Genomic DNA, 16,751 nt, shown 5'->3' with positions numbered 1-16,751 from the left:
TGTCACTGATTACTTCATAAAGTGGACGGAAGCATATTCTATTGCTGACTAAGAGGCTGTCACGGTAGCAGAGGTAATGACTTTTCAGTTACATTCCGATACAGAAAGGAATTTTATCTCGGTTATTAAAGAAATTTGCAAACGACTCCACATAGACAAAACCCAAACGACAACTTTACATTCACAGTCGTATGGCAGACTAGAGAGATTTCATCGAAACATCCATAATAACCTTTTGTTGATGTTTTCCAGAAACCGACTCGACTGGCACGCAAGTTACCTCTCTGGTTACTGGAATATCACAGTGCTGTCTATGTGACGACCGGATATTCCATATCCCAGATGTTCTTTGGTTGTGATTTTCAACTGCCTTGTGATTTCTTGTTTAGTCGTCCTTCGCATATGGCTTCTTCGCTTGAGGAGTATATCCAACATCTCCAGATACGTTTTTAAGTGATGCACTGTTTTGCACGAGGGGGAGTCGACTTGGAGACGAAGAAGATGAAGCCTCGATACGACACAAGAGCTACAAGACATCTCTTCAACGAAGATGACAATGTGTGGTTATGGAAACCAATTCAACGGAGAAGACTTTTTTCTAAATTACAGTCACCCTGGGAAAGTCCTTACACAGTCATAAACAGGCTTAATGACGTAGTAGTTCGGACGCGTAAGTCATCAAATCCTAAACCTAAAGTCGTTCCTTACGACAGTCTAGCCCAGCGGTTCTCAACCATTTGACTAAGGATTACCATCTAAAGAAAAATTGAAAAACTTCAGTACCACCACTACATTTTACAATCATTATTTTTCAATTTCTGAATAGAAATATTAAAAACAAAATTTTGCCCTTTCTATAACTTATTGGTTATTTATTACTTATGGACACATTAAAACAACATTAGACTAACTAAAAATTGTTTACCATTTTAAATGTCAAAATTAATAAGATTTAGAATTAAGATATAATAATTTAATTCTAAAATTTAGTGTAGAATTTCGACCTGTTTAAGAGAGATAGGTTTACTTATGTCTGGTCTTATTTCACTTAGTTTTAACCATAAATCCGGATCCACTTTAATTTTGTTCAGTATTTATTTTTCAAATATTTCAGTATATCAATATTTTTAAACAGGATGTTGGGAACAAGGAAGAAAATCCTTGTGCAGATAAATAAGTTGTGCGAAAAGGTAATAAACAGTTAGTAGCTTTATTTGAAATGACATTAAAATCTTTTTTTTTTTTTTTTTTTTTTTTTTTTGTTCAGTCAAAAGTTAACAAGTGGGTTATTTTTTAAAGCTTCAGTTAGAGTTCGATCGCGGAAATTTCTATCAATTGTTCTTTTTCTTCACGAGACAAAATCCCATTAACATTTGAACAGAATAGATTTCTAATCCAATTTTCTTTTTCATAATCCTCGGGAAAATACATATTGAAATTATTTATAAATGAAAAACAATGATTTTTTAATGTCGGATGCTAATTCTTCTTTTATTTTCAAATTATTTTCGATTGGAAAACATTCTGAAAGTGGTAAAAAGCTTAAAATAGTATTATCTAATTCTTTTATTATTAGCTTGAGTTCTTTCTATCATTGCCTTTATTTTCTCTCTAATGGTAAACAAATTAAAACTTTGCCCTTGTAATCCTAAATTTAATTCATTTAACTTTCCAAAAATATCAGCTAATTATGCTAAATGCGCCAACCATAGTTCACTGAATAAATATTTTCTTGACATAGAATCATAAATATTCTTGAATTTAAAGCTCGGCATTTAATAAAATTAATAATTTTCACAGCTTGATTCAAAACGATTTTCGAGTTTTGGGAGATTGTTTTGGCTACTAAAGCTTCATGATGATTGGAGCAGTGAGTAAATTTAGTTTCAGGTGCGACTTTCTTTATTTGAGAAGTAACACCGGAATTTTTTCCTGCTAAAGCCCGAACTCCAGAAGTTGGTGCACCAACTGACTTTATTCTCGATTCTACTAACAATTTCAAATTTAAACAAAGGGCGGCCTAATGAGGCATTGCGTCACACAATTTTGTCCAGGAGCTGTTATTGTTAATTCTACAACTATTTGTTAATTCTAGTACTAACTAAATTGTTGATAATTCTACAACTACTGTATGCGGATTAAATAAAGGCAAAAAATCTTAACGAGGAGCATAATTAACAAATGCACATCAGTATCGCCACGGAGGAAGGGGTTTTAAAAATACATCAATGAGCTTCTATTGCTCTTGTGACTCTGTATCTTTGAAACTGTGTATATGAGCGAATGTTGTCGTTTACGTTTTATTTTGCATTTGTTTCGTAGCCATAAAGGTACGGTGGTATAAATGCTGCTACTATTAAGTAGAAAATCTCGTAGCGTATTCGTTTTGTAAGTTTACTTAATTGTTAATATTTTACTTTTGCGTAACTTATCACACACTGCTACTCAGATTCATGTTCGTGGCATATTATAGCTCTTTATATCGAGAAAATGAATCAGCCTACAGTTAGCCTCGAATATTATACATTTAGCAGTACCTGTGGATTAAGAGAATTAAATAAGTATTTTTTATTTAGCTGAGAATAACTCCAAGTGTTACAATGAATCTAGTACTTTCTTATTTCAATGTTTGCATGCCTTCGATTTTGAAAGTGTAGGATTCGAAATATATATTGTGAATGATATGACTATGCCTACTGTTAACATTAAAAGTTATATATGAAGAAATTAAATGTACTCATTGTGAATAAGATAAATTCATTCTGTTTGAAGAATATTTCTTGTGCAGGCAATGCATTTAAGAGTGAATAGTCATTAATGTGAAATTTAACACAACTAAATGTCTAGGAATGCAAATTTGGAAAATTCACTTTGAATAAAACTGTGCATTAGCTATTATTATAGAATATATTTTCATATAGACTGGAATAAAAAATACTAGGATTACTACTTTTTACATATATATAATTATGGTTATATTTGATATAACGTCGCACTGAAAATTTTTACCAGAAATCCATGATGCTTTAATGATTTTCTACAGGAAATTGCATGGCAAAACATTTTCAACCATCTTGCTTAACCGCGGCAAAGGTCATGTGAAATGACAAAAACATTACTGGAAGGTCATTGGTCTACTCTTAGAAACCATTTCCGCGGTGGCGATACAGATGTCCACTTACGAAATATGCTAACGGAATATACGGAAAGAATAATTCAGTCACTTTTAAAGCAAAAAACTTTCAATTTGCCAACATATAAGAATAAGAAAACAGAGCTCACCAAGCCGGGTAAGAGAGTGGATATATATATATGTTTGGTTCAGCCGAATGCAACAGAAAAGGGAGGGGCAGAATTAAATGTTGTTGTAATCCCATATACAATATTTCAACATTGCACTGCTAATTATTTTGGAGTTATGTACATACCTACACGTACGTACAGACATCACCGAATAAATCCCTTCTGAATCCATTTTAACATCTGCTTTGGGAAAAATTGCTACGTACGTACAAATGTCACACACACACACACACACACACACACACACACACAAAAAAAAAAAAAAACAAGGATCAGGTGGATTTGAAAGCGTCAAAACGGACATTTTCGTTGAAATTGTGACACCCAAAATTTTTCACAATAACAATACTTCCTTTACTTCGGACAAGGAAGTAAAATTTGATCCCAGCTTTCTCTTTCTTGTCTTATATTTTCGATTTTCAGAGAAACGAGGTCCTTGCATAAAAAGGAAAAGTATTATGAATTTTTAATGAACTCTTTTATATTTTTAAAAAATGGATGTTTGTGTCCTATTTTCCGAGTGAAACTGCTTAAAGTATAGTTATTAGATGTGGTATTTATATTTCTTGCTTTCTTTTCTTTTGGTACATTAATTTTAAATCAAACAATTGATATACAATTATGTGCGCCTTGTTAACTTACCTATTATAAGTATCTTCAGATGAAAAAAGTGTTTCATGTTTAACTCGCTTGATGGTATTCAAAAGAAGAGAAACCACCTAAACCAAAAGAAATTGAGCACATTAATCCACAGCAAGTAAATAAATAACGTTAGAAACATTGAATAAATAAACATATAAAATACATAATTTATTAATGTAGTGAAGAGGAAGAGACCAGTTTTAAAAAGGAAGGCAGAATTTCCGAACTTCCAAATTAACCGGAGTAACATCCTCGATTAATCCAAAATTTCGGTTAATACTTATAGCTGTTAAGAAATGCACAGTAAAGATGAATAATCCATATCATAATTAAAAGAAAAGTATTCTCAATAATTTACTTGTGCTTTTAATCTTTTGATGGCCATGAATGGGCTCAGCTCGCATTTCATCTACGCACTGCAGTGGGCGCAAATGAACATAGTTCCCAATATTAATTTACGATTGACAAATATTGTGCTCATCTAAGAAGAAAGAATTGCTTATCCTCACCTCCGCCAAAGGGTCAAACAGTTAAATTTTGAGAAGTTCGTAGAAAGGTTAGGCTTTCGAAACAAGCTAAACGGAAAATCAGCAGCGCCTTCGCCGGGATTCGAACACCGAATCTCCCTACTGCTAGCAAGTGCTTGCAACTACACCACGATGGTACGAGAAAAGGGAGGAGAAAATTCCTTACATTATTCCCGAATTTAAGGACAGCTGGAGAGTCGCTAAATCCAAGTGGTGACGAATTACTGTCCACCACATTTTAGTTCAGGCACCATTTCGAGAATCATTAGGAATTTTATTGGGTATCCGTTTTAGGCATTTTACTTCGAAGCAGGTACCAAAAAATATTCAGTGCATTCCGCTGGGATTCGAACTTCGGGAATCCCGATGCCAACCGGGCTTGCTACCAATTTTATGATGAAGGCATGAGGTAAAGAGGAAGAAAATACATTGCGTTATCCTCTACTTAAAGGACGAATGAGGAAGAGGGCACCCAGTTATAAAGAGTCCTCTTTATTAAAATTAATTTACTCTAATTTCACTAATTTCGCTAACAGATGAATTTCATCAGCTCTCTTTTACATCCGTAATTTGATATAGCCATTCCCTAGCAAACGCTCACATTCCTGATTGAACTTTTTCAGTTCTCCCCCAAGTCGAGGATATGATGCATTTCAGATTAAAAAGTAGAGAAAAATATTCTTAAGATCTGTGCTTATTGCTTTTGAATCGCTTAGTTTATTATTCAGTAACATTCCAGATTAAATCTGAAAGTATCTTAAGTTTTACTGAATGGCAACAGCCTGGCGCTTGGAAGATAAAAGTACTTTATTTCCGACCTCTGCGACGCATTGCTTTCATGCACCTGAATTTGTTACTTTAAACTGAAAAATAACTAACTATCTTGCATATTTCCGAAGAGCAAGAATCTAGCGCAGGGGGAAATCAAAATGTTTTATTTCGAATTTTGCCGCTGCTCGCTTTTAAATCGTTGAGTTTTTCAATCAAAAATTCGTTAAAGTTTTATAAAATACGAAATAAACAATAAAACAAATTCGAAAATCAAAATTTTGGTTTCTAGGTGCACACGATCGGGTAAAGGACTACGTTATTCAAAATTTGAGGCTCTGGAGTACCGCGGTTTTTCACAATCTGAGAAACATACATGCATTCAGGTTCTTCATCATCTGTCTTCCTTAAAAATAATACAGGGCGATAGTATTTGGTGGCAATTTGAAAAGTGATAATCTTTTTATAGTGAACCAACACAAAATCCAATTTCGAAATTAATAGCCCCTTTTGGGTTAAAAAAAATCTAGACCGTCAGTTGTTTTCAGATCCTGCATCCGGCCCGTCGGCAATATGAGTTTCAGAATTACCGCTGTAAATAGCACATTAACATTACTCGTAATAACTGAGATAATAAAAAATCTGAGATCTGGCTCCCTAAGACCTGAATACAAAGTAATTTTTAGAAGTTTTTAATATTTGCTTTACTCTTTCATGAGTTATTCGTTTTATTTTCTCTCCGATAGCTAATCTGATTAAATTTGCATCTGGGCCGAACACCTGTGCGTGTGGGAACCGATTCTCCCACTTTTTGGGAGCTTCCGTTTGCGCCCTGCAGCAAAGACTTCGACGGGTCGAAATTCTACGATTATTTAGTGCCCTCCGATGGCAGCGGTTCTTTGCCTATTATTTACGTCACGTTCTAGAACTGTCATTACGTAAGTAGGACTCCCTCTTTGCGATATTGCTCTTCAAAAATAAAGTGATCGTGACCTTCCTGCTGTTTTAGAGCAACATATTGTTTTCTTTCTTCCTTTTCTTTTTCTTTTTTGTGTGTGTGCGTGTGTTACATATAATACTGCACCTGTACAATAGCAAGACTGCCCCAGACCATGAAAATGTTACTTTTGGGCGTTTGATTGTTTAACAGCCAATTAAAAAAGAGAGGGAAATAAAATAGTAATTAAAAAGTCCGCCTTCTAGCTTGATAAAGACTTTTAGTTTCAGTAACTTGCCACTGTCCTCCATTTCTATATAATGGGCCATAGGTAAAGTTCTGCGTTTTTTTCATCTATATAAATCAAGAGAGTCTAACTGCTCGTCTCGCATACAAATCTACAGTTGCATTCCCATCTTGTTGAAATTTGGTATCTTTTTTTTTGGGGGGGGGGAATTTCGATTTCGATCAATTTCGATAGAATTTCTCTTTCAGTCAGTATATTTGGTAGTTTCGATCTTCAAAGTAAGAGGCATTGTCTATATAAGATTTTTCAGAAGCCACTCCACGTGGTCAGCACTCTTTGTTTATATATATTTTACACTAATTTAACGAACTTTTGAAAAAAAAAAAAAAAACTCGACGATTAAGCATGCCACTCTCCAAAGCATAAGATATTTATTTACATTTCAAATTTAATCGGAAGACTCTGCAATAGAAAATAACCATATTGCCACTGAGCAAAACGCAATATATTTGTCTTTCGAATTAAATACATAAACTCAACAATTTAAAAGAAATTTGTTGCCACTGAGCAAATTAAAGTAGGTTTAACTGCGTTGTCTTTCAGTAAAGCGTAAAATATCTAATTTTTCTTTCAAATGCATTCAATCATTTATTAATAAACAAAGGGGTTCAAAAGCAGTAAATGCAGGTTCATTTTGGTTACTATTAATTACTACCTGCAAGCGGAAAATTACACTAGCTGGTTTCATTAAAATCACCCATATATATATAAATACAAAGAAGAATGTCCAATTTTTGCTTGTATGCGTATAATTCATACAAACCTGCAGTTTTATTTCAATTTTGATTAAATTCGGCCTACTTTACCTTCAAAACAAGAGGAAGGTCACTGCCTACATAGGGTTTCGAAGTATTTATATTAGAAGCGTGCACTCACGGCACCCACCTTGCGTATACAGTACTCATCTTAGGTTCACGTCGTCGTTGTTGCATACCCGCTATCAGTGGAAGTCATACATGCTAAGCATGGAATTCTTAGTTGCTTTTTACAAAAAAAAAAAAAAAAAAAAAAAAAAAAAAAAACTATTAATATTTTTACATAATTTAATTTTCAAATCATGTCTCCCATTATAGGCTTATGTTGTCTATATGAGTTCACTGAGTTCTTACTAAAACCATTAAATCGCGTCATATTCGCTTACTCTTGAGAAGCGTGAAGAACCTTTAAAGTAGAATTTATATGCTCTGTCTATCAGGATTTCGGGAATATTTCAAAAACCGGATTTCGAAAAAGTACCTCTATTCCGCTAAATGAAGTCTCTATACTCTGCGCAAAGTCAGAACAATGTCAGGCATTTCATTTAGTGCTAAATACAAACAAAGCTCAGCAAAAAAAAAAAAAAAAAAAAACATAAGGCAATTTTATTGAATTTTATAAGCAACATTTTATTCTATGATTTTTTGACATCTCTGTGGCAGAAGGAAAATTCCTTTTTTAAAGAAGTTATTAGATTTATTCGTAAAGAAGCTATCGAAGTGCTGTTTGAAAGTCTTCAATGAATTCCAGACCTTTCAGAAAATTTTGAATTGACCTGGGGAGATGCAAAATTCGAGGTAGCAAGATCCTGTGAATATGGGAGGTGACATAAAACATCATAGTCATACTCAATAATTCTGACATTCATCGAAATGTGGAGCCGAGTATTGTCATGATAGAAGGCGACACCTCGGCGACTGATCAGTTCTGAGCGCTTTGCTTCGCTTTCTGCTTTTAAAACTGCTAACTGGGAACAAGTTGATTTTCGATTTTACATCTGATTTGGTAGCAGCATTTCATCGTATTGCTTGTAGTCCTACCATACACAAAGAATTACGCTTTGAAAAAAAAAAAAAAAAAAAAATATGATGGAGCTCCCTCTCAATGTTAATAAGGGTTTTTTGTTTTGTTTTGTTTTTTGTTTATTCCATGCTGTTTTCTTGGAGGGGGACAACATAATTGTATCTTATATACTTCTTATTCAGTAATGAGCCGCTTCAGAACAAGAGCTTATTTATTTCTTTTCAGCAAAGAATCACATGCTGAATCTCAAATATATTCTGTTCTGTTAAAATATGTGGTGCCACAACGCCGTAGCAGCTTACATACCCAGTCTTCTACAAATGACCATATATTGTACTTTTTGGAATATTTAGTCTGTCAAATAATTCCTGAACAGTGTAACATAGATTTTCAGCGGTAGTTTAAGTTCTTGTTTACGAAGCATGGTCGTCTAGAGCAGCAGTTCTCAAATCCTTTTCTCCGCGGACCCTAATCGGGTTGAAAAAGTTTTGCTGAGCAGTTACCCATAAAGCGATTTAAATAGGAGAAAAAAGAAGAAAAAACAGTTAATTTTTACCTCTCATTTGTCTTTAATGCTATGACAAACTATTTCGATGAATTTTTCATTATTTCTTTATGTTTATATGAAGTTCAGTTAATTTTACCTTTAAATCATTCGAGCCAGAAAGTTTGCTCCTGCATATGTTTTCGCATGCATTTTATGCTTTTTTTTGTTTTTATGTTTTATGTAAGCATACGTTGAACATTCAGACTCGCAGACATAAGTTGATGTAAACCTCACAAATCTTTCACTGCAACAAAATTGCAACAACCTTGCCAACAAAACTGCTTTTTTAACACACCCAGAACTCTGTTGGCGTACTTCACGTTTTTCCGTTTTAAACTGCTGCCTTTGCTAATCTCGAGCAGATTTTGAAAAATCTGCCACTGCACCCCTGGCATACGCTCACGCCACTCAGTTTGAGAACCGTGGGTCTAGAAGAGGTATCATCTTTGAAGACAAAATTCCTAGGCCTGACTTCTCAAACCACCTTTGAACCATATAATCAAAATCAGCACTTTGTCCACATGAAGCACAAATTTTACGAGCAGTCTAACTAGTATTTTTTCCCTTCTTGTATAAAGCAAAGGATGTATTGTAATCGCAAAATATTTCGATTATCGGATTTCGGCTGAAAAATCCATTTTGAGCATTTCACAAATCCATTTTGACTAATTTTTTGCGCGACGAATAGAGTAGAGGGTTTCTTTTTTCCCCAAAACGGTTTGTAAAGTGGATTTTTTCGCGATAAACTCAAAAACAACCGCACAACTAAAAAGCAACGGTAGGGCGTCGAAATTTCGCGTATGGGATTGTTATAACATCTAATTATGCATTTCTCTTTTATACTGCAATCTGCGGTACCAAAAGTATATATATATATATATATATATATGTTTTACCCATATAGCCTTACTCGGCTTAAAAGTTCTACCCTGGCCTTTATTTCTGCACTCGTTGAATGTAGTTATACATTTTCAGTTATAGAAGTGTTTTAAAGAAAATAGTTTTAGTTTTTCAGTGTCAAATTTAAAAAAAAATTGGAGAAATAACGAAATTTAACTTTTAATGTGATCTCTCGATTCCTACATTTGGGTAAGTTTATATTTGTTATGAAAAATAAAAACACAAAGTGTTCGGCTCCCATACAACAAAAATAGATCGGGAAATTTAATTTCAAAATTTGCAATTTTGGATGCCATTTTCAATTTGCTTGAAGGTTCGGTTAATTATGTTAGATTCGAGGAAATAAGTTTAAATGAAGCGCAGCAAAAAATGTGTATAAGTTAATACGCCGTACAAGGAACTCATGTGATGTCCACATCAGGTTTTAAATATAAATAAGCATAATATGATGAAAATGTACTTTGGACTTGCATTCTTAGCACTGTAATGAAAAGAAAAAAGAAAATTGCCTCAGCACGTGTTTAAATTACGCAATGTGAGCAATTACGCAATGTTTTCAGCAAATTTCGATATGACCAGTTCACTTGATTATAGCGAAACACAGGAGTTAAGGGATGCCTTCCTGAAGGTCTTTCTAAGGGAAACAGGCTCATTTCCACCTTACACATCGCATTGATCTCAAGAAGTGCAAAACATTACGGATAATTCTACTCAAAGGGGTAATTAACAAGTCAACAATATTGATCAATTCTTATTTGACAGTAGAAAATGGCAAAACCTTTTTTTTTTATGCTTTTGGAACTTGCAAATTTTGTTGCTTCCTTACAGGTATCAGAGAGAAAGAGAATTTTTCAGTCTATCGTTGTAAGTTTATCCACGTTTTCATTGTACCGATTTACTATATAAATGAGTCTTGGCCGTTTGGCCGCTCATGGGTCTCATATAGTTTCAAAATCCTTATTTGTGGGCCCCAACAAGATTAACAAATTTGTTATTATCATTATATCTGGAGATGTTTTTCAAACCAAAAAAAAAAAAAAAAAAAACAAGTAAAACAATAATACCGTTTAAAAATGATTTTCTTCCAAAATAAACATAGAGATTTAAATTTGCTTCCCTAAATACCATTTTGACATATTTTCGTTACTGTTTGTATATCAAGAGGCGTGGCAAGTTCAGAGACCGTCCCACGCGGAAAAATCCAGGATGCAGTGGCGCGGCGAAAGCTTTAGCCTTGCCACTAGAAAATGTTTGCCAATATCTATGAAAGATTTGCGGTTCTGTAATTCCCTAGGATTCCTTCATGTGTTATGGTTTAGACCTTTTCTATACAGTGAATGGAAAAAAACTTCTGTGAATTTTCTCTGCATCATAATTTTTCACACACTAGTGCCTTTTTCGTGTTTGGGTCTAGCCATTATGATACATGTCATTGCTGTCCACTTTAGAACAAATATACCCAATCAGTGGTTTGTAAAACTATCTCCAAAGAATAAAGACGAATTTTTCCAGTTTCTATCAGGTAAATGGTGTAAAATTTCTTCCTGCCGTTGAGCTTCGAGCAGAAATGATAGGTATTTGGATATGCCATTTTGATACATGATTTTAAATATGGCAACTCAGTGGTTTGAAAAACATTGATGGTCAGATATTCGGTTTGCTATTTCCTCTTAGCAATATCTGGAGTATAATCCTCCTGAACTTTCATGGTATAAAAGGCGCCGCTTAATGTGATCCCTTTTGTCCACGGCTATTTTGATAACATTGATTGAATGATAACATTAAACGATGAGACAGTGCCTTTCAAGCTAGCAACAGAATGTTGGTATTTTAATATAAATTTTACCGGAAATGTATGAAACCCGACATTCAATAGAATACCTAGACTTTTTACGTCACCAGCAGGAAAATTAGTGAAATGCTGGTGACATGCCCAGCGCTTTTCGACAATGTAAAGATATAATAATTATTATATACATTTCCTAGGCATTGTATATAGTATGTAGATATTCTATAGAATAGCAAATGCTATTTAGGCAAAGTATTAAAAAAGGTCATTATGTAAAAGGCATACATTTCTCAATAACACAAATGTTATTCTGTAAAAAAACATCTAATGTGAACGTCACATGACTTCCTTGTACAACCTGTTAAATTACAAACAATTTTTGCTGCACTTCATTTAAATTTGCTTCTTTGAATGGTTCTAACTTAAATAACCAATAACTCAAGCCAAGTTAAACATGACTTGTATTTTTTTTTTTCATATAGAGTATTAAAAATTTCCCAAATATAAGTATAGGAACTGGAAGGCCGCATTAAAAGTTAGACTTCGGTATTTGCCCAAAATTATTACGGTACTTAAATTTGATAAAATTATTACTATGTTATCATTATCAAAAAATGAATATTATCATCATTTCAAACACTTCTGTAATTGGAGGTATAACCAACGATTGCAAAAATAAAAGCCGAGTAATGATTTTTAAGCTGGGTAAGAAAGTGTGTGTGTATCTCTTTCTCTCTATATATATATATTATATATATATACTTTTGGTACTACCAATTACAGTAAGAAAAGAGGTGCACGACTAGATATTACAACAAACCCTGTACAAAATTTGAACGTTCTACGGCTAATCGTTTTTGCATTATGCGAGATATATACTCGTGTTTAGAGACGTCACGAAAAAAAAAAAAAAATTCAATGCTGAATCTATTTTAAAATCCGTTTTGGAACAAAGAATTCTATATTCTGTAGCTACAGATGTCACGACTAAAAAGAACATGGTCAAAATGGATATTTTCGATGAAATCTGATAACCGAAATTTTCGTGATTACAATACTTCCTTTATTTCTCACCAAGGAATAACGGTAAAAGTGTGGCATTCAAAAACTTTTATTCAAAATACATTAAGGAAGCAAAGAAGTTCTGCAAAACAAAATATATGCCTCTCGTATTAAAGAAAACAATGTATAGACATGTATAAAATTATGGAATGAATATATTAAATGTATGAATGTATTAAGAATACGGATATTCGAAATTAATCCGAAATATATTTCATACTCTGCCGGTTTGTCGTTTAGTTTTCTATGGAATATTTAGGAAATGTATGAAATGTTAATCGTTTCATACACTATCGGTCAATTTTTGTCATTCTACAAAATGCTTAAATGTCCTATAGAATGATGGCTTTCATAAATTGTCAAACACATAAATAGCCCAAAGCATATAAATAATTACTTTGACAGCATTTTCGTTAGAGAAAGGAAAAATTTATTTATGAATTGTTATGAATGCCTTTAATGGAAAATTTCATTTATAAACGGTTCATAACGTTTCTGGAAATAATTTCACCAACATGCCACTATAAAAGAATACACCAAAGAGAACTTTGGAATTCTCTTTGGAAAGAATTTTATTCTTTTAAAATTTTATATGTAAATGGGAAAATAAAATGTTAGGCCCAAAAGTCCAAAGTAAATATTTTCTCCCCAAGCAGCGAGAAAAAACAAAGGAAATCTCTGCAGGTAGTTCTTTTTTTTTTTTTTTTTTTTTTTTTTTTGAGTACGTGTGTATATGTGTTTTTGAGGAAGAGTGACCAGTGCCTTCAAAACAGATGGAGTTAATCAAAATCTACACCAAACTGAGGTTGCGTTTTTTTCCCCCTAATTTTAAATGGTTGATTTAAAATCGATACCTAGCTGTTTGGTGACTTAATCTCTTACTTGGCGATTTTTTTCTGTCACCTGGCAAATTGTTTTACTCTATTTTGCCCTTATTTGTCAACTTTACTTCAGTTTAAAAATTATTTATTCTGTAATATTTTTATCATATTAATCTAATTGTTGATATCAATAAGCGTTGCATTTTTCATGTTTCCTTATACAAAGAGGTTGGACTTAGGCAAATCGATAACAGTATCCAAATGATAACATTAATGGTGATCACATTAAGCGACATCTGCTACATATTTTAGAGCAAACTCTCGGGAAGCGAATAAAGATAATTTATCCAATTTTTGCTGGGTAAATTATGTAAAGTTTCTTTCTGTGGTTAACTTCTAAGAAACAGTTTTTCAATTGATGAAATACAGCCACTATTGTAGAAAACTATCGTTCTTTATTTTCCATGTTACGAATGAAAGCAAAATGATTGTTTTATCGATTTTGCCCATTTGTATCTATCTCTAGTTTTTTCTCCCCTTATTTATTTTTTTCGGACATTATTCAAAATTTTCTCACTTTTCTATGGTTCAGAATCGCTTTCAAATTGTAAGATATTTTCTTCTTTCTTACCGCGTGTGGCCATGGTGTAATTGGTAGCATATCCGGGTAACAATAGAGAGGTCTGGAATCGGAATCCCCTCAAGGGCTTTATACATTTTTAATGTTTACTACTTCAATAAAAACCTAATTACTGCACAGGTAGTGGGCGAACTAAAATGTGGTGAACGATAGTTCGTTATCATTTGAATTTGACGAATGAATCCCTGTTGCAGGAGTTTCTGCTAACTAACTTCTTATTATGATTTCAATCATTATTGCTACTTCCTACCGTAGTCCTCACCAACACGCAAATTTGTTGTTGAATATTTAAACCGAAATTTCGAATATCTTAGTGTGAGAGCTTCTACAGCCTTGCATTGCAGTTACGTAGTATCGCCAGCTCTGCCAAAGTTTATACCGACTTCATCTATTGTGCTAGCCAACTTTAAACAGGCGCCATTAATTACTTCAGCCAGCTTAAGTAGCTTATTTTATGAATAGTCTCAGACTACATTACTTGAATTTAATCTTTCAGTTTTATATTATATGAAATACTTGCAAACGGCAGAGTTTTGTCTTGCAGCTTAACTTCCATTACTCCACCGTTCTGTTAATTTCTGAAGTTCAATGAAAGGCTATTTTAACTTTCTTAAAACATTGTCTCTTAATTCAGACTAGAGCGGATTAAAGCAAAATAATTAAATGCCATCTTCTTTGCCGAACAATAACACACTGCCGCATGGAAGACAAAAATATTTTAACTCGGGCTGTGGCAACACATTTCTCTTAAATCGCTGAGTTTGTTCATTAAATTAAACAGACGAATATAATATTGCACATATATCCACATATACCTCATTTCCTCGCAAATATTTTTTTCTTTTTTTAACTGATTTGATCAACCTAAAACCAAGAAGGGAAAGTTATGGCAGTAATTTAATTATCGAAGATCATGGTTACAGTAAGAACATAACAAATGAAAAAGAGTCAAGGATAAACTTCTGGTAACTATCTCAAAATTATTTGTTTGAAAAAAAAAATCCTCTATATTCCAATAAGAATACGTAGTAATATTAATATTACAATATTTGACGGATATGTGACGTAAATTGAGCTGGTTCAATTTCTTAATAAAGTCCCAGGGGCACATAGCATGAATGAGTCATGGCCGGTTCCCAAGGACATCCAAGGAACGAAGGAGAAGGGGGGGGCGAATAAAAGACAGAATTTTGAAAGATGGAACACATCATCTGGGAATAAAGCTACAACTAGCTGGAACGTAAATAATAGAAGTAAGGCGAAATCACATGTTTAGATACTTTCTGAAGTGTGAGAACATCCGTCACGATAATCGTGGCTTAACGAAGAATCTATACAAAATACGTTTTAGCTAATTAATGCAAGGCAAAATAAAATAGATAAAATGCTCTTATAACAAAATATGCAAATACAAATAAATACATTTGGGGCAACTCTCTCTTTCCGTGTAGTGCCTAATATCAGAACACATAATTAATAAAAAAATTAAACACATTGAATAAAAATAAAATTAATGAAGGGAATGCTATTTACCAATAAGCTAGCCTACAGAGGGAAAAACTATGTATAATTGAAGAAGGGGAAAACTGCGCGAATATTTTTAAAGTTTTCCGAACTTAGCGTTAAAAAGCTAGAAGAAAAAATACGCGAAAAAATGCGATATTACTACGCTGTCTAAAGGAAAACTGTGTACTCGAATAAAGGGGAAAAAAAAAAAATCTGAAATGTTTCAAATTTTAAATTACGTCCAAATTAAATTACGTTTTTTTAACGTTTTGTGCGTTATCTTTATTTGTTAAACATCATGTTCTTCGTACTTAAACCATAAAATTCAATTCAACAGGAATATCGCAAAATAGTTTTAAAATGAGCATATCTTTAGAATTTCCGATACAAAAATTCACGCGCCGGAGATAAAAATGTTTTTTCTGCATTAACGTTGCCATTGCTCGCTTTGAAATCCTTGAGTTTGTTAATCAAAAATTCGTCAAAGTTTTAAAAAATAGGAAATCGATCATAAAACAAATTTCAAATTTCAAATTTGATCTTCCACATGCTCATATTCGTTGGAGGATTACGTTATTCAAAATTCGATGACTCTATGTACCGTTGTTTTATCACAATACGAGAAATATACATACATTTATGCAGATTTTTCATTATTTAATTTCTTCAAATATAATGCAGGACTCTAACATTTTGTGGCAACAGTTTGAAAAGTGAACCGACATTTATGAGTCCGACGCAAAATGCCAAAACGAAACTAATAGTCCTTCGGGATTCAAATCCCTTTGGACTAAAAAAAAAAAAAAAAAAAAACTTTTAATAGGGTAAAAACGTTTTAATTTAGATATCTTTTGGAGCAGTTGCAAATTCCCTTATTGTTTTATTTATTTATTTTAATTTCAGAATTTATTTTTAACTTCCTAAACCTCGAATTTAAAGTATACAACATGTAATTCGATAAAAATATTTCTAACACGCAGTAAAGATTCTTTTCACGATGGATTTAATGCGAAAGAATTTTCGTGAGCATTGTCTCTGAGGTATGAACTTGAAAGGGAAGGTCAAAGCTTCCGCCTGAGGTATATTTTACCATGTCCTAAATTTGAAATGTTGCCCTCATGATGTCAGTTATCTTGAAGATCATTCAGTTTTGTTGAATGCTACGTACGTTTGCCCTAAAGTCAATTACTGATGAGAAATTACAATGCATGTGAAGTTGCCGC

At 33.1% G+C, this 16,751-nt stretch overlaps 1 protein-coding gene across 2 annotated transcripts in view; it reads right to left on the bottom strand.

Annotated features, from left to right (window-relative positions):
* Positions 1–16,751, bottom strand: part of LOC118179412 (uncharacterized) — a 52,222-nt gene that overhangs the window by 18,864 nt on the left and 16,607 nt on the right. For both annotated transcript variants that reach the window (XM_085823897.1, XM_035348581.2), the window contains exon 2: positions 3,946–4,022. In XM_085823897.1, coding sequence (XP_085680023.1) covers positions 3,946–3,982 — 37 coding nt within the window. In that variant the 5' untranslated portion in view covers positions 3,983–4,022. The remainder of the gene's footprint in view (positions 1–3,945; positions 4,023–16,751) is intronic.

This window comes from Stegodyphus dumicola, chromosome 9 (genome assembly GCF_044657685.1).
Source record: "Stegodyphus dumicola isolate Sdum_Otavi_A_Nest chromosome 9, ASM4465768v1".
Taxonomy (NCBI): Eukaryota; Metazoa; Arthropoda; class Arachnida; order Araneae; family Eresidae; genus Stegodyphus; species Stegodyphus dumicola.
Note: the sequence above shows the minus strand (reverse complement) of the source record. Positions and strands in the feature narration are given on the sequence as shown.